The sequence below is a fragment of the Penicillium argentinense genome, assembly GCF_028826775.1.
Source record: "Penicillium argentinense strain IBT 30761 chromosome Unknown utg000010l_segment0_segment0, whole genome shotgun sequence".
Classification (NCBI taxonomy): domain Eukaryota; kingdom Fungi; phylum Ascomycota; class Eurotiomycetes; order Eurotiales; family Aspergillaceae; genus Penicillium; species Penicillium argentinense.
The window spans coordinates 2,278,091-2,301,641 of record NW_026622669.1 but is presented as its reverse complement, the minus strand read 5'-3'; the positions used below and the strand labels follow the sequence as shown (position 1 = coordinate 2,301,641).

Below are 23,551 nucleotides of genomic sequence, written 5' to 3'. Positions count from 1 at the left end.
ATATTGTGGTGGCTTATTGACCTCGCCGGATTCACAAAGCATACGCGTAGGCTAGAAGCTCGGGACGTATTCGGAGCACTATTTGGTATCCACGGTCGGCTGCAGATATTCTGGATTAGGCTCTGACAATGCGTTTGACGCGCTGTTGGTAGGATCGGAATTGAGCCGCAGAGTCGGGTGAGAAAGTAGTGGGTGATGAGAGAGAATGGTTGGAAGTCGAGCGAGGTATGTCGAGGCAGACGCCTCAAGTAGATTTGCTCAGTGTGCGAGAATGTCCGCCTCTTTGTGCCTCATCCCATACAGGGTATATCTGGCGATGCCGCAGAAGATATTTCGTATGCTGCCTTGTGATAATATACTGGACCTAGTGGTAAGATATCGAGACAAACCGTTGGAATAGTTGAGTCTTGCCCGGAACATGAACCACATCCAAGTCGAACTCCTGCAGAGTATTAGTCAGTGAGCGAACTGAGCTGTCGAATCTTTATAGTCGAAGGTGGTCTCCAGGTCTAAATCATCTGTGACAGACGGTCGGAAACCAAGATCGCTTGACAAGCCAACAGACGACAACGGCTAATTGCTAGTGCCTCCTTTTCTGTGACCGTGTATCTTGCCTCCACACCAGTGAGGGCGTATGGCAGGTACGTGGTCATCCTCCCATCGTACAGAGTGTGTTGGGTTTTATCTCTCCCAACGGGATGACTGGGTCTGGTGTAAAACTCCCCCAATGCCACCCCCGTATGCATCGGTCGCCAGGTGATATTGAATCTCACGGTCGCCTCCTGACGAATTCGCACGGCTCAAACAGCCCAAACTCGGAGAGTCCATTCAATATCCCACTGGGTATAATAACCACACCGTGTCTTCTCACTGGCAATTACTTCCGCGGCTTTCTTCATTCACTGACATTCATGAGCCTACAGCATTGGGTCTTCGTAGTACTGAGCATAATTCGATTCCAGATAGATGCGAAGCAATGAGGAGTCAGAAGGACTAAATTAAGGCGTTCATGGAGGGGCGAGGCAGAATTCGTCTTGGGCCTCCATTTTCGGCCGGGGAAGTATCACACATACTTCAGGTGCCGGTTCCGCATGACATGAATGGATTTTGTGGATAGTAACCATCCCGACTTTGTCGGCTACCAGGAACTCGCATAAGCGGTTAGTGTATTTCAGCAGCATGTGATGTAATTAAACATTTACATTTGACTCTCTGAAACCCCAACTTCAAGGACAATTGAGGGCCACTTGCAGTCGCGGCACTCTGGCGTTGGAATTACGGTCCAAGACTCATCGGGTTCTTTCGAGCATGTAAACCCTCCATTCGTTCAGCCACACATAGGAATTCTTCGCATGGTGCTTGCTTATAATGAACAGGCGTCCTCATCGCAATTATTGCGAATGACCCCTAACGCCATTTCATGGGGCTCTTCGAAAATCTTGAGAGGTAGATGCGGAGTCCCTCATCTGACGCTGTGAACGTGTTCGGCCTCCCCTGTGAAATTGTTTGTGGCCAGTCTACCAGACCACCTAAGATGTAGGTATGGAAGCTAGAATGAACTCCATACCTCGGTCTTTCGGCCCTGGCCTCGAGATGCAGGGATGGGATTTGACCCCGGAACGGCTGTGACAGGCTTTTCGGAAAGTGACAAGTTCAATGGGAAGTATGTTTCTTCCCATTTAACAGACTCAACGGCCGGTTGTGGCGAGATGGTTAGGAGTGGCAAGCGTGGCAGGCCGCGGCGACAGTGACCAGCGCAGGAGCAGCAACTGGCATAACGGGGACCACAGATTCCGCAAAAGTTGCAGGGTCATCGGTGAAGAGCACATATTGTGCTAGCCTGACTTTCTTTTGGCATTGTCGAGTCTCTTTTGGTGTTTCGCGAGTACTTTCCGAATTGCTTCAGCAAACGCCATTTCACAGGAGCCAGCCATATGTCTGTGTTCTTCTGACCCTGCCGACAAGGTGTGGCCTTTACCACGATCACTTGCACTTATTACTGTCCGGGCTGCTCGTAGAACAACATGCGTCGGGGCGAGAACAAGCCTAATGGCGTTTCCTAGGCTTTTCAACCCCCCGGGAAGGAACCTCACAAATATTTTCCACAGGATTAGCACTTTTTAAAAAGATGAAAAAAGATGCATGCAGTTGAATTGTCATGGTTTGTGCGACCACAACTAAGACATCAAAAATTTTGCAATCAGTTTCTCCGATTTTCGTCGATTTGCAGACAAAGGAGGTTATCTGCATATTTGTAGGATGTTCGTTTAGAACAGAGAACTGATCTGGATCGGTGTACGGCTGACTCAGAACAAATTGTCTGTAGTTACATCCGCTTTGTTTGATGTAAGCATTTGGGTACCCATGCTGCAGACCTTGACAGTATACCCACTGAAATTGAGGGTTATGCTAGTCGTACAAAAGTGGGTATAGACAGGAGCAGAAAAAGTTACCTGTAGACATGACTCGTTGGAAGAATGGATGCTGTGCCCTGAATCCTTTTCTCTCGATATTCAAAGATATCAAGTATGTCTTTGAGTTTTGAAGTGAGATCATCTTGGCAGATCCCTATTATTCAAGTATGGTTAGCTCATATCGACTTCTCAAGGCGGCAGTGCTGCGTGTCTGCGATCGAGGGTTAAGGGAAACATACCCCATATGTAGTCTGGAGCTCACTCCCATACGGAATTCCTCGACTCCAGACACCTTGCAGCCAGGCATTCGCTGACCAAATCATGAACAGTGAAGCGTTCTTTGAACACCACGAAGCAATCTTTATAAACATGCATCAATAGCGTGACTTGCCAGTACCCCTGATGCTAAGACAGCCTGACGCGTAAAATCTGCTATTTCCTTGACAACCTGTCGTACTCAGTGTGTTCCTCTTCTAATGACTTTGAAGGGATGTTGGATCTCCCCATCCATAGCTTTGATTGTCACACATTTCCAAGCCTTCACTAGGTTCTGGACATGTAGCGCCGACATCCAGAACTCCAAGCATGAAATAATGCTTCCATCGGCCACCCAACTGGGATAGCGATAAACGGTCGCCGATTATCGACGCACGTAGTTCGAAGTATCTCCGACCCTCCAACTCCAGAGCGCTCAGCGCTCACTTCGATTGCCTCGACAGCAGTCTCTGAGGCAGGAAGATGTGACAACAACATTGAAATTTTCTCTAGTGTCGCATTCTCATTCTTAATTTTGAATATTCCAGCTCCTGTGTTCATCGTCGCATTGAACAAGGCAACCAGCCTGGCAGCGGTCCAATCAACGAAAAGAACATTTTTTGCCGATTTCGCCACTCTCTTGATGCTGCAATCCATGTATCTCCCATCGAACACTTTGAGGCCATTCTCTGGTGGCACATTCTTTGTTCTAGTAGCCGTCAGGCATTAATAAGAATCGTGCCAGAGGGGAGGTTGTGTTCAGCGAGGTCTGCTGTGTACATCCCATCCCGCCCACGACCAGCAGCACAGCCTCACCGACTAGGTTCCGTGCAACAGTACCTTGCGAGAGACTTGAAATATTGTCCAGTAATTTCTGAACTTGAGCCATTCCTCCTCTTGAGAGCTCTCAGAGGGGATGAACATCACTTAGTCCCGCATTCTTAGACCGAGGCCATGGCTGAGTCGCTGAGTCTTCACTTGGAAGCTCCCACAGCGAATGCGTATCGCTCAGACCCGAATACTTAGATACTTAGACCGATCCCATGGCTGAGTCCTTCACGGTTTGTGGACCGCCAACCACTTTTCGCCTCCGTTGTTTGGAATACATTGCTTGTGGCTGATATAGGCCCAGCAATCTGTGAGCCGGGCGTGAGAAGGAACACTTTGCAGACGATGGGTTCTCTCCACATCAAAACAGTCGTCCTTCTTAACCTTCCCGGTCTCCGTTCGACAAGCGGGGTAGGTCAATCGTCTCCCGCTGTAGACCAAAAAAGCATCAATGACGGGAAGCGAACAGATCATTAACAGGCTCGTAGCTCATAGTTGCACCACCACCGCCACCCAGTATCCGTCAAGCGTTTTGTCTCGCCGATTGATGACAACGCTGTTCAGTCCTATTAGCCAAGTCTTTATTCACTCTCAGCTTGGGGACTCAGACTTACCGTTGCGGGACCATTTTTCATTTCATCTTCGCTTCCCAAAATAAGCGCGATCCACTGTCAGGCGTAACACCCCAGATGGCCTGAATTCTCTTTGGTTCGAGGTAAATCAGTCGGCCGCCGCACCCTCGTGTGGTGGGATTGCTTGAGAAAAAGAAACACCCACTCGTCTGAGGTCGAAGTGAGAGCGCCGAGGAAGCCACATATGGCCCCCAAGGCGGACGATAGTGGCATGATTCCGTGGGCACTTCTTGGATATCACAACTGTGTACAGCTTCGATCTGCTCGGGGTTGCAGTGCAGGGATGGTATCTTTGGCCACGTCCGTCGTCTCGGCTGTAGGATATTGCCTCCTTCGTGTAGTTCGGGATAAAATGTCATGGTTCTTTGAGACGAAGTTGAGAAGGACAGCCCCATGGACCGAGTGACAGGGCAATAGCTCCCAACGTCAATTTGGAGCGGTGTACTAGTCATAAAAACAGCCAGTATCGAAAGAAGAAAGGATGCGGCGACATTGACGGGCTTCAGCATATCTGAAACAGGAAGTGTAAACCTTAAACTAACGCGACTCCGATGAGAAATGCTCAATATCCCCAGAAGATGTCAATATCAAACCTCGAGCTGAACTCATTTGAGAGAACTCACGACCTAGCAAAAGTAGGTCAATAAAGACGAAGTGAGGACAAACCCAGTCCCAAAGAAGAGGAAATAACAGTTGAAAATGATGTCGAGTGAAGCTCCCGGAACATCATATCCAGCGTCACTCCTCGGAGGGTATCAAGAACCCGGGATAAAAAGTGACGCTCACTTCGTGGCTTGATTACCTCACGACACCGAGCTGAGAAACAAGCCCGTTTTCGAGTGGATTTCACATGTTTCGCATCCTGGTACTGGAACGAGCGGATTTCCTGGTCACCGAGCCGGCCAAGGAACACGCTGCCATGAAGACAAAAGTCGAAAGAGAAAAGATTCAAGAAAGCGTTAGCCGGGTGTCTTGACATGGATGTTGGAAGGAGGCAGTGAACAAAGAAGAGAAACGGTTCAAGACGCACTTATCCGGATACCTTGTGGATAAGAGAGTCCTAAAAAATGGCAGTGATGAGAGAAGAGGAAAATTTCAAGACATGTTCATCCAGATTCACGTAGCGTGTATCTAGATGCCTTGACTATAATCTTGGAAAGAGGCTGCGATGGAAGAAGAGGAAAGGATCAAGAAAGCTTCAAAGGGTGTCTTGGCAAAAATCTTAGGAAGCGAGAATAAAGAAATGAGACAAGGATCAAGAAAACTTACCAAAAAGGTAAGCTGGCCCCACCCTCCTCTTCTAACACTACTAACGGAACTCAGAACTCTCCTGATGGACAAATCGACAGCGAACCAAGTCCAAGATACTTCCTTTCCCTCCGCAACTCCTGCACTGCTCGATCAGAGCAGATCCGAAGTGCAATATGAGGCAACGCAAAATTAGCGTGCTCTTATGCAAACATTCCAGTGAAGAGGGGATGTATTGCCACTTATTTGTTTACTTTCACTATGGCATCCAGGTATGTGTTGCCTGCTACTCGCAAAGCACCTGCGCAGTCTGTGTAGACAGCCCAGCACCTCCAACAAGGCGAATTAAAAACGTTTTGGATGTTGCTTCACTCAAAAGACATTCAGCTTCGCAGAGCCAGCCTGGTCACTATTGAACTTGGCAGTTATCGCAAGAGAGGGGGCAAGGTTAAGATAACGCAGTGTTCTCTCCATGGTGGGGAGACTTGAGCGAGGATATTCGCAATGCGGTGGTGTTTTTGTCTGGTCAGGTCAGGCTTATTGCTCCTCGTTATGGGTCGAAAATTCCGAACCATTACCGCAAGGTTGACTTTGATTCTACCTGTCTGACGACACGCTGCAAGTGGTACCCGAGGCCGAGGAAAGTTCAGCTTTGGCGGTGAGGAATATACTCGCAATAACTTGGAACCCAAATGCAGATATGGGCGGGTCTTTGGACGACCAGTCAACAGATCAAGTGTCGTCGTCGGGAACCTTGAAAAGGTGGAATCAGGCCGGGAGACAGTACGGGGTCGGCTGTTGCTTACATCAGGCTCTGAGAGCTCGGCTCGAATATGTCTGGAGCATACATAGCAACGATTACAAATGCCACGGAATATACAGCGAGAAACATGCTTATTGACGCACAGATATCTACGCAGCCAGGAGGTGCGTGGTATATCCCGTATATCCATATTCAATGCAATATTTATACAATCATATCCACTTCGACAGTAAGACTCAAACAAAGTTATCCCGCACATAATACCCCAAACTCTCACGCTCATCATCCTGGACTCGCGCATACCTGTAGGTAGTAAATCAGTTAGCAACTTCCAAGCCAGCGCCTCCAGGGGAAGGGGACATACTCAAGCAAAAGCCTAAAAAAATAAACCTCCATATCCTCATTTCTCAACGCCTTCCCTGCCCAATCCTGCCCCCCAAGCCCGATCCTCCTCGCAAGACTCCTTCCCTCCACATCCTCCTCAAAAAAGCGCAACAACTCCGGAATCTCGTCCGCATCCTTGTTGAGCGGGACATAATGCACCCAAGGCCAAAGGGCATTCTCATGCCACTCCCGGAAGAAAGTAAGTTTAAACGGCACGCTGGGACTGCGCATAAATGCATAAAACCGCCCACTGTACGCGTGTCCGTCCATATCGAGAAGGTACCGATATTTCCACGCTGCATCCTGGTTTTCCTTATCCACGACTTCGAAGTAAAGTTCTTCGTCCAGGCAATCTTCGTCGCAGTCTTCGATGCCGGTGAAGTATGTGTTTACGTAGGCATTCAACTGGGAGGCGTTGGCGGGGATAAGGTCCCACCCTGAATCCCTGCCGGCGCAGCGGGTGTTTGGAGTGCGGGTTAGGAAATGGCGCTGTGATTCTGGGTGTGTGAGGTTTCCGATGACGCGTTGACGTTGGAGGGATTTCCACGAGCCGCCGCGGCTGTGGCCTCCTTTTGTTGAGCCGCGCCAGTACAGCTGGGGTGTCAATTTTTCCCAGCTGACCGACAACTCGGGGTTAAATTCTGCGATGGACTCGTAGTAGAAGGGGGGAGGGCATGACGATGTCTTGGAAGGAGGAGGGGCGGGACATGGAGAACATGGGGGTTAGGTCGGTGGATATTTTGAAGGCGTTTGGTCGTTCGAATACGCCGAGTTTGTGCCGGAGGGATGGGGAGAGACACATGTCTGTTGAGGCGGTTTGGTTGTAGACGAAGCCGAGGGGTGCGCTGGCCCAGGTTGTACTGTTATCTTTGGCGTTGTTGTCCAGTGCGCGGGCGGGTGAGTCGGGCGGGCAGGAGAGGCGGGAGAAGAGCCATGTTTCCTGCAGCTCAATGTCGTTGAAGCGGGTTCTTTGGACCGGGGTGATTTCTTCTAGCTTTGTCTTGGAGAAGGAGGTTGTGCTTTCCGCGTTGGCGCGGAGTCGTGCTTGTGCTGCTTTGCCTTCGACGACCATCCGGTGCAGATCTTCGTGCGGGATGACGATGCGAGGCTCATCGTGGATATTGAAGGGCAGGTGCATATCCGGTAACCACTGCGCGCACATATCGAGGATCTTCATGGTCGCATCACGCTGGAATTCGCCTTGGAAATTCCCAATATGCTTCGCCTTCCCGTTCTGGACAGTAATCGTCATCTGGTGATTATCGAACCCCAGATCCTCACGCACGCGCTCCCTAATCGTCGACGGCGCAAGGCCCCAGAAGGGCAAGAGCGCATGATAGATCGTATCAAACTCGTCGATCAAGACGGTCCCCCGCGCCTTCGCAAACTCATACCATTTATCGAAATTCGGCGGCGGCGGCATCCCGTATCGCCGCTGGTACTCCGTCACCGCATCCTCCAGCGACTGACTTTGTCGGTCGAGCGTCTGATTGAAGTTCGTTTCTGCATCGTAGGCTAGTCGCGTAACCGGATGCGCACAGGAGTATCCGTCGGATGCCAAAAACGGGCGATGGTATGTTGCGGGGAGAGGCGCGCCCGCGGCGAAGTAGAGAAGGACGAGTGCTGCGCCTGCGCAAGCAATGTACCAGGTTCGTCGCGAGGTGCGTGTGTAGTAGTAGTAGGATTTTTCGCGGGCACCGTCTAGCATGGTGTACTGCGGGCCGTCTCTCAGGCTGGATTGCGCCCAGAGCCAGGCGCGGCGCACGGCGGATAGCATTGTGAGGCTCTATCGCGCGGAGAGGGGGGATCCGTGGGGCATTACGGTCGTTGCCAGAGGTCGAAGCGAGGAGGAGGGAGTGTCGAGTCGAGGGGAATTCGACTGTCGTTGGGGGCCGGTGGAGGAGTGAGGATCGACAGTTGGTTTCGCATGTTCAGGTTGCGCCGAGCTGGTTGCGCCGAGCTGGTTGGTTGTAGTGGGTCGATCCCGATCAGGTCGGAGTGTACGCGCGCTCCGACCCTAATGCAGGGTCCTGAAACAGCATACGGTATATAGTATGTAGGGTAGAAATGGTCCATTTTCATGTGAAACCGTACCCGAAAATGCGAAAATTGCGACCGACAGCATTTCATCCTCATTGAAGGTATCGAACTGGTACACTACATTGTCTGAAGCCCCACGGATATAGATCGGACGGGAGACTCATCTCAAAGCAAATAAGCTCTCACTTGGCTCCAATTAATTCCACGCCATCGCGTCCTCACTGCCATCTGCCTGCGATCGCGTTATTTAGGGCAGCTGCCTTGGCGCTCGGCTGGCATCTCCTCACACCCCCTGAGGATCGATCGGAGGTCGCGCCAGGATTGGCGTGGGGACCCATCGACACGCGTCACTGTCAGCGTTGCCTACAGACCAACCTTTGCAATCTTGACGCTGCAGTGTGAACATGACAATCTGGTGTCGAATGCGATGTTACCGAACTCACAAAATGTTCCTGGGAATTACCATTTCGACTGAAATTTCATTGTATTGGACTGAATATGAGGCAACCTAATAACATTGAAATACATTGTAGAATTGAGTTAGCCTCGGCAGACCGTTGCTTATCCCCGCAATCTCGTATAAACTCACATCTATTCTGGGCCACCAATCACCTACATACATATTTGTGTTGGCTACTATCAGTGGTTTATCCACACCGGCGAATCCACGTATCTGCCAGATCAAACAAGTGATACCCCCAATGCTTGAAAGTACTAGCTGTGGCGGTCTCCCCGCCTGTGTCCCCAATGCACTAATACGGCTTATCATGCCGGATGCTTAGTGCTTGGCACTGTGACTAGCTGCTACATTGTAGTAGAGGGCTACCGCAAAAGCTCGAGGAGAGGACTGCGATACTGGCCGTTGAGATTCTTCCAACCATGTCTTCATCGCTCTTTGCCAGTCGCGCGTGACTGCCATTCTAGACAACCGATCCAAACCAGGCGATGGAAGGCGATAGGTACACAGAACCGTTGCGCTATCGTACAAGGTTGAATCGATGGTGCAATTTCTGGGGATATTGGACTCGATAGACGTTTCAGGAGCTTGAGATAGTCCCCTGTAGCACGCTTGGATTAACCGTCCCGTTTAGGCAGTGGTATACGCCCTCGATACCACAGTGTAGCCTGGCTATTTATTCTTGCGAGTCCTCTCTTAAGCTGACCTTTCGTTCTTTCGTTTTTCTTTATGCGCGTCTCTCTGTCGCTGGGGAGCTAATCTCAGTACCAACTACCCAACAAACAACTCGACCCTATCACCCCCGCAGAATTAAGTTTGAGATTCGCATCGGCTGCAATATTACTCAGGATATGCGGGGGCTTCCATTGGATACCAGATCCATGCTAAGCTGGAGCTCTTTGTTCCCAGTAAACAAACATCGATCGCGAATGAGCGTACCCATGCATGAGACTCGCCACTTGCTTACCTCTTACCGTCGAAATTCTAGATCTGCTATCTTCATGCTTGAGCGCACGGTTGCTAGAACAAGGCGCAACCTGGACAGAGACTCATGATGCTTTCATGATGCGTTCATCCTCGTCCATCAACGAGTTGTAGACTCGTTGAGTCATATCCCAAAGGTACTGCAGCACCGCTTGGCGATAGTGGCGACAGCAAGGATCTTGTCACAAGTTTGCTCCCTTGAGTGCGACACAAAGCTGGCATTGTTATCAAGTGACCATGTCAGGTGCCTGTGGCGCGTATCTCGCCAACCCGACTGGCCGCGACAGCTATCTCGTGGCGACGAACCCATTCTCTACACCGCTGAAGAGGATCATCAAGGGTTAACGGTGTGTAGATAATCAGGCATGACATTGGCACTGCGAGCAGAGGAATATGTCACCACTCTGATTTGTGGACTGGCGTCCTTCAGCATGTCCCCGGCGGGTTTGCTGTCCGTTCTTGGCAATGGCACCCGCCACCACGCATCGGCTGGCGACCCCGAGAGACCACGGCACACCCGAGACAACGCATCGGGGCGCGATGAAAAAGATCATGGAAGCAACCCCACCAATGACGGTGTTGCCCCGTATTTTCTGGCTGACGTGCCTGCTCGTTGCTCGTTGCGAAGGAACTAGGAGCAATTCCAAGTACGGGTGCGACTGTGTAGGAAGGCGTGTTGTGCGGGGTAGACGGCGGCGCGACGCCGAGCCGATCACCTGAATGCCGGAGCTCTGCTCGCTTTATTTTTATTTATGCTCGATTACCGGGTCCCCGCCCATACTGGGTATTCCAGTTAGAGATTCGATCGCCGGGTCGAATGCATCAATCTACCTCTGAAGTCGCGATCGCGCGACAGAAACGGCAGAAGAACCCCAATCGGTGTCGCCCCAAGTCCAAGGGTGGTTGTCAGCGGTGCAAGCAGCGGCGAGTAAGTCGAAGTAGATCGTGGCACTCCTTATCTTTCTGAAGTGCTCTATCACGCTCGAATCTGACACACCTCTCAGCGCAGATGTGATGAGACCAAGCCGAGCTGTCAGGAGTGCACCAAAAAAGGCCTCGACTGCCCTGGCTATCAAAAGAAACCGCTCGAATGGCGATACGTCTTCAAAGAAGAGGACAATTATGGCGGGCAGACAAATTCCTTCTCCGTGCAGCTGGACGACTCGTTCGGGCAGGAGCAGATTACCACCACGCCCGAGAGCCAAGAGGAAGAGGTAGTGCACAGCAAGAACCTGCAGAGTTTGTGGGATGAAGCCAGCTCGACATTATTCGATGAGCTGCCGGAAATCGACCCTTCGATCAGAGCCACCTCCAAATTAGATCCTATATTGAGCGATCTGTCCATCAACAAGCCTGCGACGCATTCGGATAGCTTGTCGGTGCTGCATCGCAGACTCGCGACCTCACCCGTCCCGTCATTCCTCATTCATATGCCCGCCATTCTGGTTCAGTACTACTTCGACTACGTCTGCAAGTCCTGGTCATCATTCGACTCCCCGCTCAACCCATTCCGAATCATCGTCAGTCGTCTCTGGAGCCGCAACGCAGCCATCTACTACACCATCCAAAGCATGGCAGCCGCCTCCCTAGCAAACGACTTCCCAGGAATGAAAACAATCGGCATACAAACCCAACAACAAGCAATCGCCTGCCTGCGCAACAACCCGCGTGTCGGCTCCCTGCACCGGGATAATCAAGACGACGAGTACTTCCTCGCTCTCCTAATGATCGGAATGACAACCGCCTGGCACGACGCTGGCGATCTGGGCCTAGAATACCTCAAAGAAGCAAAAGACCACCTGACAAAGCAACAACAACTCTGCCAGGACGCAAACTCCACTTTCGCAAAGCAATACCCGCTCTTTCAGCAATGCCTGTTGTACTGGAACATGCTCGCCGCCTTCGTCGCCGAAGACTCCCTCCTCCTCACAGAAGAAAGCGTCCTGGAAGCGCCGGAACCAGAAACATCCGTCTACCTCGTCGACGGCCAAGCCCTCCCCCACCCCTGGACAGGCCCCTTCTCCAAATCCCTCAGCCTCTTCTACCAGACAGCCCGCGTCGTCCGCGCTGCCCGCATCCTCTACCGCACCTGCGTCGGCGAGCCAGACCCCACTACCTTCGACTTTGCCTTCTTAATGGAAGAAGTTGACCTCCGACAGAAGGCCGAGCGTCTAGAAGAAGATATGCTCTTCACAGGCTTCTCGTCCTACTGTGGCCCGGTCGATATCGGCGACACAGATACACCCCCTTCCCACTTCATCACCCTCGCAGAGGCATACCGCTGCGCCTCCCTACTCCAAATCTACCATGTCTTCCCGGACATCCTAGACGAACGAATCCGCCTCTCCCAAAGCCCTGGGCAGGACATACCCCCCCTCTTCTCAGTCCTCTTCTCTTCCACCTCCTCAGTCAATATCACCTTCCCCTCTTCAGAGGTAACCCGCCGCATCCTAGCCCTCCACATCGTCTCACTCCTCGACCAAATTCCAACCACATCGGGTACACGCTGCATGCACCCCATCGTGCTAGCCTGTATATCCAGCGACCTAATTTTCTCAAACGACTCGCTCTTCGGGCCGGCGGCGAACGCGATCGCGAGTTTGAATACACTTGACGTCGAAATTGCGCAGGCGAGGAGGAGGGTTAGTTTGTGGTTGAGTGAGCTGGGCTTGATTTTGCCGAAGCTGCGCATGCAGAGGATTTCGGATGTTGTGAGGATGACGTGGGAGAGAGCTGATGAGGGGGTGCAGGATTATTGGCTTGATGTTATGATTGAGAGGGGGTTGGAGACTATTATGGGGTAGAGTTGCTGTGCAAGCATTGTGGTTTTGGTAGCATGTGCGTTGGTTGCATGGTTGGTGTTGGGTATTTGATAGAAATTGTGAATACCTGGAAATTAATACTCAATAACTATGTGTCCTATCTGAGTTCCTTTAGCTAAATCAATCGCATATTAGTACCCCCCAAGGCACCCTCATAATGTTGTTAACTAGTAGGGTAGTGTACATATACTGGGTCTAGTGACATCATCAACCAAGCACGGGCCAGCTACCCAGCTTAGGGGCCCACGATCCACATCTCCTGATTCTTATCGCACCACCATCTACCTAGACACCTCTTATTGTAGGAAGGTAAGCCATGCCTGTATCGACGATTCCCAGATCATCCCCGAGTCCCCACGAAGCTTATCGATGACTTTTACCCTGATACTAGCGTGTACCGGACTGCTAATCTTGAATCTGATTGCTAGAATCACCCCCTGAACCTTTTGATGCATCTATTTGAGATTAGCGTTGCCGCCCTGCAGTAGCGTAGCCGCGCTCGTGTGTGAGGACTTGTGAGGTGGTTGATTGGGTGTTTGGGTAGGGGGTCGGAAAGTTACCTACCTTGATTTCCATATGTAGAGGCTACATTTGGTGGATTCTTGTGCAATTTTGAAGTTAATTTGAGACAGCATGTCTGAAATGTGAGTTTTTTCTTTATTTTTTTTGGTTGAAGGGTAGTTAGGGTTTTTTTTCCAAACCTGGTGGGATTCCTTTCATCCCATCGCCCTCAGAATCAGGATAGAACCCTTCGCGCCTAGTGTAGGTCTCTTGTTGGCCAATTGTCAAAGAGGTGGCGACTACGTATAGAAGAATCGGGCATCTAACGTAAGAGTTGATAGGAAGAGCTATCCTAACTAGAAATGCTATCTTAGGCATCGTCTATCTCATGTTAGGGGCGTCGCTCCCGCCGGGCGCTATGCAGGTGGAGACGACCTTGTCCACCACGTGGAGCACCATGTCTACCTTACAGTATGCCAGTAGATGACAATACAACAGAGCCAGGTGGAAATGAGCCTCTGACTATCTCCAATTGAGCCCTCTCTAAGTAGCAATAATTTCCCTCGCTTTTTCAACGGATCTCGTAATCTACGTAAAGTTCGGTACTTCTCCGCCCGCGCACCACCAATAGCAGTCGAGTGATAGGCCGCCTCGGCCTATTTCATGGCTTCAATTGCGCCCCCGTCAACACCGCCCCACTGGCCCACTGCAAAAGAGGGTCCCAATTCCACGCTACCGCGAATTATGCGGGGTAAAAGCACACGACACGCTCATTTGCTTATCTCCCGCTTTTCCCAAGCGTTCGAACAGAGTTTCCCCGGTCTCTCATATATAATAAGCCCGCCATGTGCAAGGGCCCGAGTCTGCATTGCAACGTCCGACACACGTCGCACAGCACGTCCATCATTAACACCAGCCTGACGACTTGCGAAGTGGGTGCGCCATGGACGAAGCCAAGTTATTCTCCGGTCCGAAGCGGTCCTCCGACAATAATGCGAAATACATGAACGAGCATAGCCTAGACACCGAGCCGGCAGCCGCAAACGGCCTCCTCGAAGCACTAGGCTATGAGCCCGAACTGACACGCAACCGCTCAACGCTGCAGGTAGCATTCATGTCCTTCGTGCTAGCCTCCATCCCCTACGGCCTCGCAACAACATTCTTCTACCCGCTCGTCGGCGGCGGCCCGGTAAATATAATCTGGGGATGGCTGATCGTCTCGCTGATTATTCTGTGCGTGGCCGTCTCGCTGGGTGAGATTACCTCCGTCTATCCCACGGCCGGTGGGGTGTATTACCAGGCTTTCATGCTCTCGCCGCAGTACTGTCAGCGGATTGTTGCGTGGATTTGTGGGTGGAGCTATGTTGTGGGCAATATTATGATTACGCTCGCTGTGAACTTCGGGTCCACGCAGTTTATTATTGCTTGTGTTAATGTTTTTGAGGTCGAGCCCGGTGTGGGAATCTTTGAGGCGACTACTTATCAGACTTTTTTGATTTTTTTGGGTATTACGCTTTTGTGTAATGCTGTTTCGTCGCTGGGGAATAAGTGGTTGCCCTGGCTTGATGTGCGTATATCCTTCCCCCGCTCCCCGTTCTTTGCTAATTACCGTCAAAGACATTCGCCATCTTCTGGACTCTAGCAGGCCTTCTGGCAATCGTCGTCTGCGTCTTAGTCCTTGCCAAAGGCGGCCGGAATAGCGGCGCATACGTCTTCGGCCGCTTCGAGCCGCAATCAGGCTGGCCAGTCGGCTGGTCATTCTGTGTCGGACTCTTACAAGCTGCATACGCCACCTCTTCCACGGGCATGGTAATCTCGTGCGTCCTCTTTACCCCTAACCCTCCCTCCACAAGACTCAATCTAACAAAAGCAGAATGTGCGAAGAAGTCCAAAACCCATCCCTCCAAGTCCCCCGCGCAATAGTCGGCACAATAATCCTAAACACACTAGCGGGCCTTCTCTTCCTAATCCCCCTAGTCTTCGTTTTGCACGACTCGTCAGACCTCATCGCCCTAGTCTCAGGCCAACCCGTTCCAACGATAATCAAAAACGCAGTCGGAAACTCCACCGGCGCATTCCTCCTGCTCATGCCCCTCGCCGTCCTGGCTTTACTCTGCGGCATCGGCTGTACGACAGCTGTCTCCCGATCCGTCTGGGCCTTTGCCCGTGACGGCGGCATCCCCTTCTCGAAGCACTGGAAGGTCGTTAATCAGTCGCTTGGGCTGCCTTTCAATGCTATGATGTTGGGGATGGTTATTGAGATTGCGCTGGGGCTAATTTATTTCGGGTCTACTACTGCGTTCAATGCGTTTTCGGGTGTAGGCGTTATTACGTTGACGGTTAGTTATGCTTGTCCTATTGCGGTTTCGTTTTTGGGTGGGAGGAAGCATATTAGGAATGGACAGTTTAACTTGGGGAAGGTGGGAGTTTTTTGTAATGTTGTTGCGTTGGGTAAGTCCAAACTCCCCTTGATATGTTTACGGTACTGATAAATTTGTGGCAATAGCTTGGAGTTTACTCGCCGTCCCCCTATTCTGCATGCCCTCCTACCTCCCTGTCACCGCGGAGACGGTCAACTACGCCCCCGTCGTCTTCGTCGCGTTTATCCTCATCGCGACGTTCTGGTACTGGGTCTGGGGGAGGGAGAAGTACGTTGGACCGCCGACGGCTGATGAAGCCGTGATTGATCTTCGTCTCTCCGCTGCGTGATTTTTCGGCTTGCGAGGTACTTTTCTTTTTGCGTTTATCTTGAAGTCTTGCTTATCCATCTATACTGTACAGTGGGTATTGTCAGGACCTTCAATATATCTGTACTCTATTCAAGATCAGACTACCCTAAGATAACATTCTTTATGATTCTTTTTTGCAATAACACGAGTTCAATCCCTCACAATCTCACAAACCTGAGTCCCAAGCCCATGGGTTATACTAACGCGCAACTCATCACCCGGCTGCAGAAAGCGAGGCGGACTCTGCGAAACGCCGATCCCGCATGGCGTGCCGGTGATAATTACCGTTCCTGGACGGAGGGTGTGGCCCTGTCAAATTATAAGTATTCAAACTGAAAAGAATGTCTTCACATTTATATTACCTGTGACAAATGAGATACAATCTCCGGAATGCTAAAGATCATATCATCCGCATACCCATTCTGCATCATCTTTCCATTCAATGACGTCCGGAGGTTCAGATCGGCTGGATTCGGGATGCTTTCTTTTGAGACGATGCATGGTCCTAGTGGGCAGAATCCATCCTGGTATCATTAGTTTGTTTCCACTACATCTGTGACGAAATGCAAACTCACCATTCCCTTCGCATAAGACCACTGCGAAGTCCTCTCCTGATGTTGCCGGGCAGTAACATCATTAGCAACCGCATAACCCAATATATACCCCCCAGCCTCACAGACATCAACATTTTTGCAGAGTTTTCCAATGATAATAGCGAGCTCAACCTCGTAGTCGGCTTCGGCTTCGGACACGTTCGAGGGGAGGGTAATGGGCGCGGCGGCGGAGGCGAGGGATGTATCCGCCTTGAGGAAGATGCTTCGATGCATTAGCATACGCACACACATCGCAGAGTCTATTCTGGAGTTGGGTCTCACGTCGGGGTACTCGGAAGAGCCAATTTCATCTCAGCCGCGTGCTCTTTATAGTTCAGACCGATGCATCGAATCGCCCCTGCTTCGCTTTGGGAGATGGGGGATAGGAGTTCGGTGATGGGTTTTTGTTCTCCGTTGAATTGGGCTGTGTGGTTTAGGGCTGAGGATCCCTCTACGGTCTTGACGAGGATTTCTTCCTTATTTGCGATTGCGAGGCCCACTATCATCATGGGGTGTTAGTTTACTCTCGCGTTTCAAATGTCAAATATCAAGATGCTTACCATCGATCTCCGAGTCGACGGGCTCGCCGCCGTAAATCTTTCCATCTGTACTCCTGAAACGAACCCATCGCTTCCAGACCTATCAAAAACATCTGTTTAGTCGTTACCTTATCGTGTAGGTAACATAGCCATGAGCAAGACTGACTTACAGGAGATCCCAACCCCGTCCCAGCGCCACCATTGGTAATCTTCTCATTCTTATACGACCCGTTCGAAATAGCCATAATTCACTGCAATGCTGTAAGTTTCAGAAAGCATTTTCAGTGTGACCAGTAGACACTCTTAAAACGGCTATCAGCGACCCCAACGCGAATGGGGTGTCGGTAATTGCGTCGGGAAATTGCTCCAGATAAGGGGCTGCGGGTGTAATTTGCCGATGCCAAGAGGTGGAACGCGGGGAAAGACTCCAGTTGTCGGCGGACTTGGGCCGAGCTTGTCTGCGATGATTCTGGGGTAAGAAACTCTTCATGCATGCGATTTTTGGTTTCTTTTTTGGTGTCAGTTGTGGTGGTAGGTACCGCTTGCGGTTAGCAGCTTGGGGTAGGTGCCAGTGTTGCCTGGTAGATACGACTACCAGGAAATACTAGAGCCAATCAAAACTCTTCAATAAAAGAACAACCAAACGGCTCCTTATCACTGACTCCGAACGCCACCAAGCTAGTAGACCGGGCCGATAGCAACCCAGTGTCGATCGGGAATTGAGTCCTTCTCCAAACTTTCCAGTGGAATAAACCGACTCTTTTCCCGACGCCGTTATCTTCAAGTCGCAGACTACATTTAAACCCAAAGGGCTATGACCTGCAGGATTATCCTGTGCTGTTTGCATCTTCGCTTTCAAGATGGAAAAAGAAACTGGCATCTACAAGGCTGAGGCCTCATCTGAGCACGACGTGCAATTCGGCAATATCGACCCGGCTAGGGAGAAGAAGTTGCTTTTAAAGCTGGATCTGTTTATCTGCCCGCTTGTTATGCTTATTTTTCTCGTTGCATATCTCGATCGGAGTAATCTGGGGTATGTCACATCAAATTTCTGATAAAGGCGTCGATTGCTAATTTTTGATATAGGAATGCGGCTGTTGCTGGGATGCCTGTGAGTCATGGCAATTTGCTCCTGGTACTTACTCTATGCTAATACACATGCCTGATGAAGGAAGATATTGGACTGGTTGGAAATCAGCTTGGAAGTGAGTTGCTCTTTTCTCGAAGCTCCTCAAGGCCATTACTAACCTCGGTCTTCAGATGCCGTCTCCTTATTTTACGCCACCTATGTGTTTTTCGAGATTCCATGCTCGATGCTGCTGAAAAAGTTGCGACCTAATCGGTTCATTGCTGCGCTTATCATTGGCTTCAGTGCATCGATCATCTCGGCTGGGTTCATCAAGAATGTTGCCGGTCTTTATATCACGCGCTTGCTTCTGGGCGTTTTCGAGAGTGGACTCTTCCCGTATGATTCTTCCTCAATAAGACTAAACAGGGCTAACGAAGACCTGCAGCTGTCTAACCGTCCTTTTGACGACCTTCTACAAGCGCGAAGAGCAGGCACAAAGAATATCCTACCTATTCGTGTCCGCCGCTCTGAGCGGCGGATTCGGTGGCCTGTACGATGCATCCCCCCTCACCAACCTTGGAAAGAATCATCTAACTCACCTATACAGGCTAGCATTCGGCCTCCTCCGCCTCGACGGTGCCGCCGGGCTCGAAGGCTGGCGATGGCTCTTCATAGTAGAAGGCCTAATGAGCGCCGTAATCGGAATAGCAACATTCTTCTTCCTCCCGAACAACTTCGAAACAGCCTACTTCCTCAATGAAGAAGACAAAGAACTAATGCGGATACGGATGCAATCCGCCGCACAATACGCTGCCCCCGAGTCCTTCCACATCCGAGAAGTCTGGAAGACACTCCGCGATCCGAAGAGCTGGTTGACCTCACTCAATCAGATTAGTGTCAATATCTGCTCGTTTGGGTTTAGCACGTTCTTGCCGACAATTATTTCATCGTTTGGGTATGACTCGGTGCGCACGCAGCTGCTTACTGTCCCTGTTTATATCTGGGCTTCAGTGTTTTATCTTGTTATTGCTCAATTTTCGGATCGGGTGCGTCTGCGCGCCGTTTTTATGGTGCCGCTTTGTCTCGTTACGGCGACCGGGTATGCGATGATGTTGGGCATTGATGTTCATGCGAGGGGCCCGCTTTATTTTGCGACTTTTGTTTGTGTTACTGGGTATGTTGTTCTTTTCAACTAAGCTGAACTTGTTTGCGACTGACTTTGTGAACAGGATTTATTGTGTTGTTGGTCTTGGCGTCTCCTGGAATGCGAACAGTCATGCAGGATATTACAAGAGGACCATGGCCGTTGGCTTGCAGCAGTCAATTGGTAATTCTGGCGGATTGATCGTGAGTTACTTGCTGACCCTCAATGACTTGGACTATTCTAATGTTGCTCGCAGGCGGGCCAAATCTACAAGACACCAGTGAACGGACGATACGTTACCGGACACGCAGTCTCCCTCGCAGCCATCTCTGTCGCCTTTCTCGGAAACATCAGCATGTATCTGCATCTGCGACACCAAAACCACAAGCGAGCGAGACTGACCCCCGAGGAACGAGAGGAGATTATTCAGTCTGGGTCGTACGAGAAGAAGGGAGGAGATTTTCACCCGGATTTCAAGTATATTCTGTAAAAGGATTCTATGGATACCACTGGGTCTCTGCTAGTCATGATAGGCAATTTCAGAAATCATCTGCTCCCACGTTTCCAGATCTGTAGCTTGGGGAAACGCGAAATTTTGATCTTCCCAGATTGCGGGCCACATCATGTCGGGCGAGTACCCAGGCGCATTTGGGGATGCACCGATGACATCTGGTCCAAGTGGTAACTCTCCAGATATTAGTTGGCTTCCTTCCCTTTCTTCATCGTTGTCTCGATCCACGATATCTGCCATGATATCTGGGGGCTGGACTGAGCCATGATGGAACTGGTCGGTTGCTTTGGCAAAGCCTTTTGTGCGAGCGATGCAGAGTTCTACCACTTTCACTTCGGCTAGGCCAAATTCGTTTATCCATGCGTCTGCTCGTAACTTTTCGCAGTACTCCTGTAGGTCGACTAGGATTGCCACTGTTTGTGGAGCATTCGGTCGACGGACGGCAATAATGCCCAATATCAAGGCACTGTTGAACATGTTGTGGGTTCCTAGCGTCCATCTCATATTCTCCGCTGCTCCGAAATTGACTGAACGTAGTCTGATTTTCAGATCTGATGAGGCGGATGATATGCAGGCTTCATGACTGAGGCGGAAACGATTGGTGATCGACTCTCGCAAAAGGTACGGTCGGTGGAGGGTGATGCGGGCGAAGTGGAATGCTGAATGCAGATACAGGCGATGCCACGGTAAGAAGTGGTGCAATTCATCCATAGAGAAGTCGGAATCGTCCAGCGAAAAATAGGCCGGGAGTTGTTTCTTCCATGCTAGAAGCTTTTCGTCCATCTCAGTCACGACTTCGTAAGAAGCTGGATATAGTCCAAAACATCTGTCCTGAATCTCCCCGGCGATTTTAGCCAGTCCATTGCACAGGAGTGTCACAGTACTTCGAGTGGGACTTGAAAGTGGCGAGGCTGGAATATTCGACGATTGCTCATCAGTCAGATCATCAAGCCAGGTATTCTCGGGCGCATTGATCAGGCACATGTGGTCTGATATGGCATATGGCCTGCCAAGCGCCAGAGCGATTGTCTTATCCAACATGTACAAATTACCCCAAAGCCTCCTCCTAACCTCAGTTGCCTTTCTTGACAGTCCCCATTTCTCCCCGTCGATATGCATACCCTGCGCTTGAGCCATCCGCATGGCAAAGCTAATAGTAAGCCAGCTCTCGGCGATTTGCCGAGTGTGAAGCAGATAGCGAGTCACCATGAGACCAGCGCGGACAAGATCAAGACTCTCGCCATGAAAAGAAGGAGATATGACAATGGCTCTTCTGGAAGCCCAGTAGAATCTCAAAGAGGCCTCTTCGCTCTCTTTCCGTTTCTCCGGTGAGGTTGTCGTCGGATCGTCGAGGAGAACGCCGAATGCAAGAATGATGAACAGCAGCGCTAACCAACGAAGGTCAACTCCCGCAATTTCATCAAACCCAAACTTCCGTCCCCAGAACTCGACAAATTGGTACCGGAACGTATCGGGGTGGACTGTATCGATAGCCCAGTTGATCTCTGTTAAAAAATTTTCAATAAGTCGATCAACTGTTACTTTGTTCCGCGGTAGTAGACCGAGCAAGTCCCATACTTGTGAGAAGGGACCAGAGTCATTTCTGAATGACTGCAAAGAGTCCTTTGTTGAAAGTAAGCTCATTGGCGGTAGATCCGGGGCAGACTCATGAATCATGCGTGCCGCTACTTGGTGTCCGAAGTACGAGTTTCCAAAGAACGACGGGGCACCACGGGCGATGTAGAGTTGACCAAGTTCTGTCCCTTGCGTTTCAACTTCGACGTGGTGTTGGTCAGTCAATCCATGTCTGCAGCCTCGCTTGCTGAGAATATGCCTACCTGTTGCCGGTACACCATCTTGAGATCTAGCTCCTGGCTTCCTCCCATTCTCCTCCTCATTATCCGGCCATTGACACAGTTCCGGGACACCACGTTGGATGCAGCGCGAGCATGGTAGTTCCTGGTTACATTTCTGCTTGCGAGAGTGACATTGCGTGCAAGATGTTGTTTTCCGTCCACGCTTTCGCCCTCTCGGGCGTGATTCGGACCCAGTTATATTCGTGCTTTTGGCATTCATCACTGAGCAGTAGCCTCGGGAGGTTCGCTGTATGATGATCGAATGCCTCGCTCAATGGGTTGGAGAAGGAAGCAAAGTAATACACCGAGTCACGGGCGGTTAGTTAACGTGATCGGTAAGCGAGCTGCGCATGTAAGCGAGCTGCGCACCCAACCACTTTTTCGCGCATCCACGGGACCATCTATCTACTATCAACCACTATGCCCCCAATTCGCGTTAGATCAAGCCAAGTCTCTCTGGAGAGGAAGCGCCGGCTATCACTAGCTGTGCAGGCTATTCAGAATAAAGAGACCACGTCAATACGCGAGACAGCGCGTCGCTTTATTGTCCTTGAATCTACCCTACGTATGTGACTACATGGGACTACAAATCGCGCTGAAACTTGCGCAAATTGTCATAAGTTGACACAGATTGAAGAGAATCTGCTTAAATAGCGGATATCATCCTTAGATCTACACGGAGCAGCCCCTACATAAGCTCAAGTACGAGAAATGGCGAATATTCTACTTGCAAAGCGTCGTTCTACCCCAATCCAAACCGTTGGCCAGAAATGGGTATATACTTCACTCAACGCTATCCCGAGCTTAAATCTCACTGTCCACGACGATATGACTGTTGAGGTTCCAGGATAAGGCACCGAATTGATGCCTCATTCCCAACCTCTATCGGCATGCCTATTCAGGGAAACCCGGGGCACTGAGCTTGATATGCGCTTCAAACGCTCTTGTGCGAGCAAACGCTCTTGTGCGACATTATATTCTAAATTCAGGGGATCTTCATGGAAGAATTCCGATTGAGACCGATAATAGGGGTTTACTACTGTCAGGGGCTTGCCGCCCGTTCAGGGATAAATACCCCAAGAATGTATGTAGACAGTTTAATATGATACAGTCAAGTTCAAGTTCTGTCAATTCCATCAAGTTCGATTTGTCTGCCCTTATTCAATATTCAGTGCTTCGTCGTATCCAAATCTCAACAATGACTACCAGCAAGCAAAACAAGAGGATCCAAAGATTATTCAAGCGTGGTTTAACACCGTACAAGCTACGATCCAGAAATACGGGATCCTACCAGACGATATCTACAACTTTGATGAGACTGACTTCGCGATGGCCCTTTGTGCGCATCAAATAGTGATTATCCGTTCAGAATACTACGGTCGGAGATCGGTTTTACAGCCAGGAAACCGCGAGTGGATTACTGCGATCGAGTCAATCAACGCTTCTGGGTGGGCGATTCCACCAACGCTTATTTTCAAGGGAAAACAATATACCCAAGCGTGGTTTAAAGACCTTCCCCCCGACTGGCGCTTCGAGGTTAGTGCGAACGGATGGACGACCGATGAGATAGGCCTTCGCTGGCTCCAAAAGCAGTTTATCCCGTCGACAAATAGTCGTACGCTTGGAAGATATCGACTTTTAGTCCTTGATGGACACGGAAGCCATCTTACACCACAATTCGATCAAGTTTGCACGGATCATAATATTATACCGATCTGTATGCTAGCGCACTCCTCGTACCTTTTACAGCCACTTGATATCGGATGTTTCGCAATCTCAAAG

General features: G+C 50.5%; 7 protein-coding genes across 7 annotated transcripts; 4 read left to right on the top strand and 3 right to left on the bottom strand.

The window, feature by feature from the left end:
• Positions 1-6,376: 6,376 nt before the first annotated feature.
• On the bottom strand, positions 6,377-8,301 carry N7532_010534 (uncharacterized protein; the record flags this gene model as incomplete). Its single annotated transcript, XM_056623025.1, has 3 exons — positions 6,377-6,443; positions 6,505-7,118; positions 7,177-8,301. 3 exons carry the CDS (start codon positions 8,299-8,301, stop codon positions 6,377-6,379), a joined length of 1,806 nt encoding a protein of 601 aa, XP_056470441.1.
• Positions 8,302-10,436: 2,135 nt separating this feature from the next.
• N7532_010533 (uncharacterized protein) lies at positions 10,437-10,640 on the top strand (the record flags this gene model as incomplete). The annotated part of the gene is made up of 1 exon (XM_056623024.1): positions 10,437-10,640. The coding sequence occupies one exon, from the start codon at positions 10,437-10,439 to the stop codon at positions 10,638-10,640; it is 204 nt and encodes a 67-aa protein (XP_056470440.1).
• A 182-nt stretch (positions 10,641-10,822) lies between these two features.
• N7532_010532 (Zn(II)2Cys6 transcription factor) lies at positions 10,823-12,809 on the top strand (the record flags this gene model as incomplete). Its single annotated transcript, XM_056623023.1, has 2 exons — positions 10,823-10,933; positions 11,010-12,809. The coding sequence occupies 2 exons, from the start codon at positions 10,823-10,825 to the stop codon at positions 12,807-12,809; spliced, it is 1,911 nt and encodes a 636-aa protein (XP_056470439.1).
• A 1,462-nt stretch (positions 12,810-14,271) lies between these two features.
• N7532_010531 (uncharacterized protein) lies at positions 14,272-16,037 on the top strand (the record flags this gene model as incomplete). Its single annotated transcript, XM_056623022.1, has 4 exons — positions 14,272-14,895; positions 14,946-15,145; positions 15,202-15,779; positions 15,835-16,037. 4 exons carry the CDS (start codon positions 14,272-14,274, stop codon positions 16,035-16,037), a joined length of 1,605 nt encoding a protein of 534 aa, XP_056470438.1.
• A 170-nt stretch (positions 16,038-16,207) lies between these two features.
• On the bottom strand, positions 16,208-17,434 carry N7532_010530 (fumarylacetoacetate hydrolase family protein; the record flags this gene model as incomplete). The annotated part of the gene is made up of 6 exons (XM_056623021.1): positions 16,208-16,366; positions 16,420-16,581; positions 16,633-16,873; positions 16,933-17,149; positions 17,211-17,289; positions 17,360-17,434. The coding sequence occupies 6 exons, from the start codon at positions 17,432-17,434 to the stop codon at positions 16,208-16,210; spliced, it is 933 nt and encodes a 310-aa protein (XP_056470437.1).
• A 615-nt stretch (positions 17,435-18,049) lies between these two features.
• Positions 18,050-19,892, top strand: N7532_010529 (uncharacterized protein; the record flags this gene model as incomplete). The annotated part of the gene is made up of 8 exons (XM_056623020.1): positions 18,050-18,222; positions 18,276-18,300; positions 18,361-18,394; positions 18,450-18,654; positions 18,704-18,808; positions 18,866-19,432; positions 19,488-19,605; positions 19,659-19,892. The coding sequence occupies 8 exons, from the start codon at positions 18,050-18,052 to the stop codon at positions 19,890-19,892; spliced, it is 1,461 nt and encodes a 486-aa protein (XP_056470436.1).
• Positions 19,893-19,922: 30 nt separating this feature from the next.
• On the bottom strand, positions 19,923-21,989 carry N7532_010528 (uncharacterized protein; the record flags this gene model as incomplete). The annotated part of the gene is made up of 1 exon (XM_056623019.1): positions 19,923-21,989. The coding sequence occupies one exon, from the start codon at positions 21,987-21,989 to the stop codon at positions 19,923-19,925; it is 2,067 nt and encodes a 688-aa protein (XP_056470435.1).
• Positions 21,990-23,551: the final 1,562 nt, after the last annotated feature.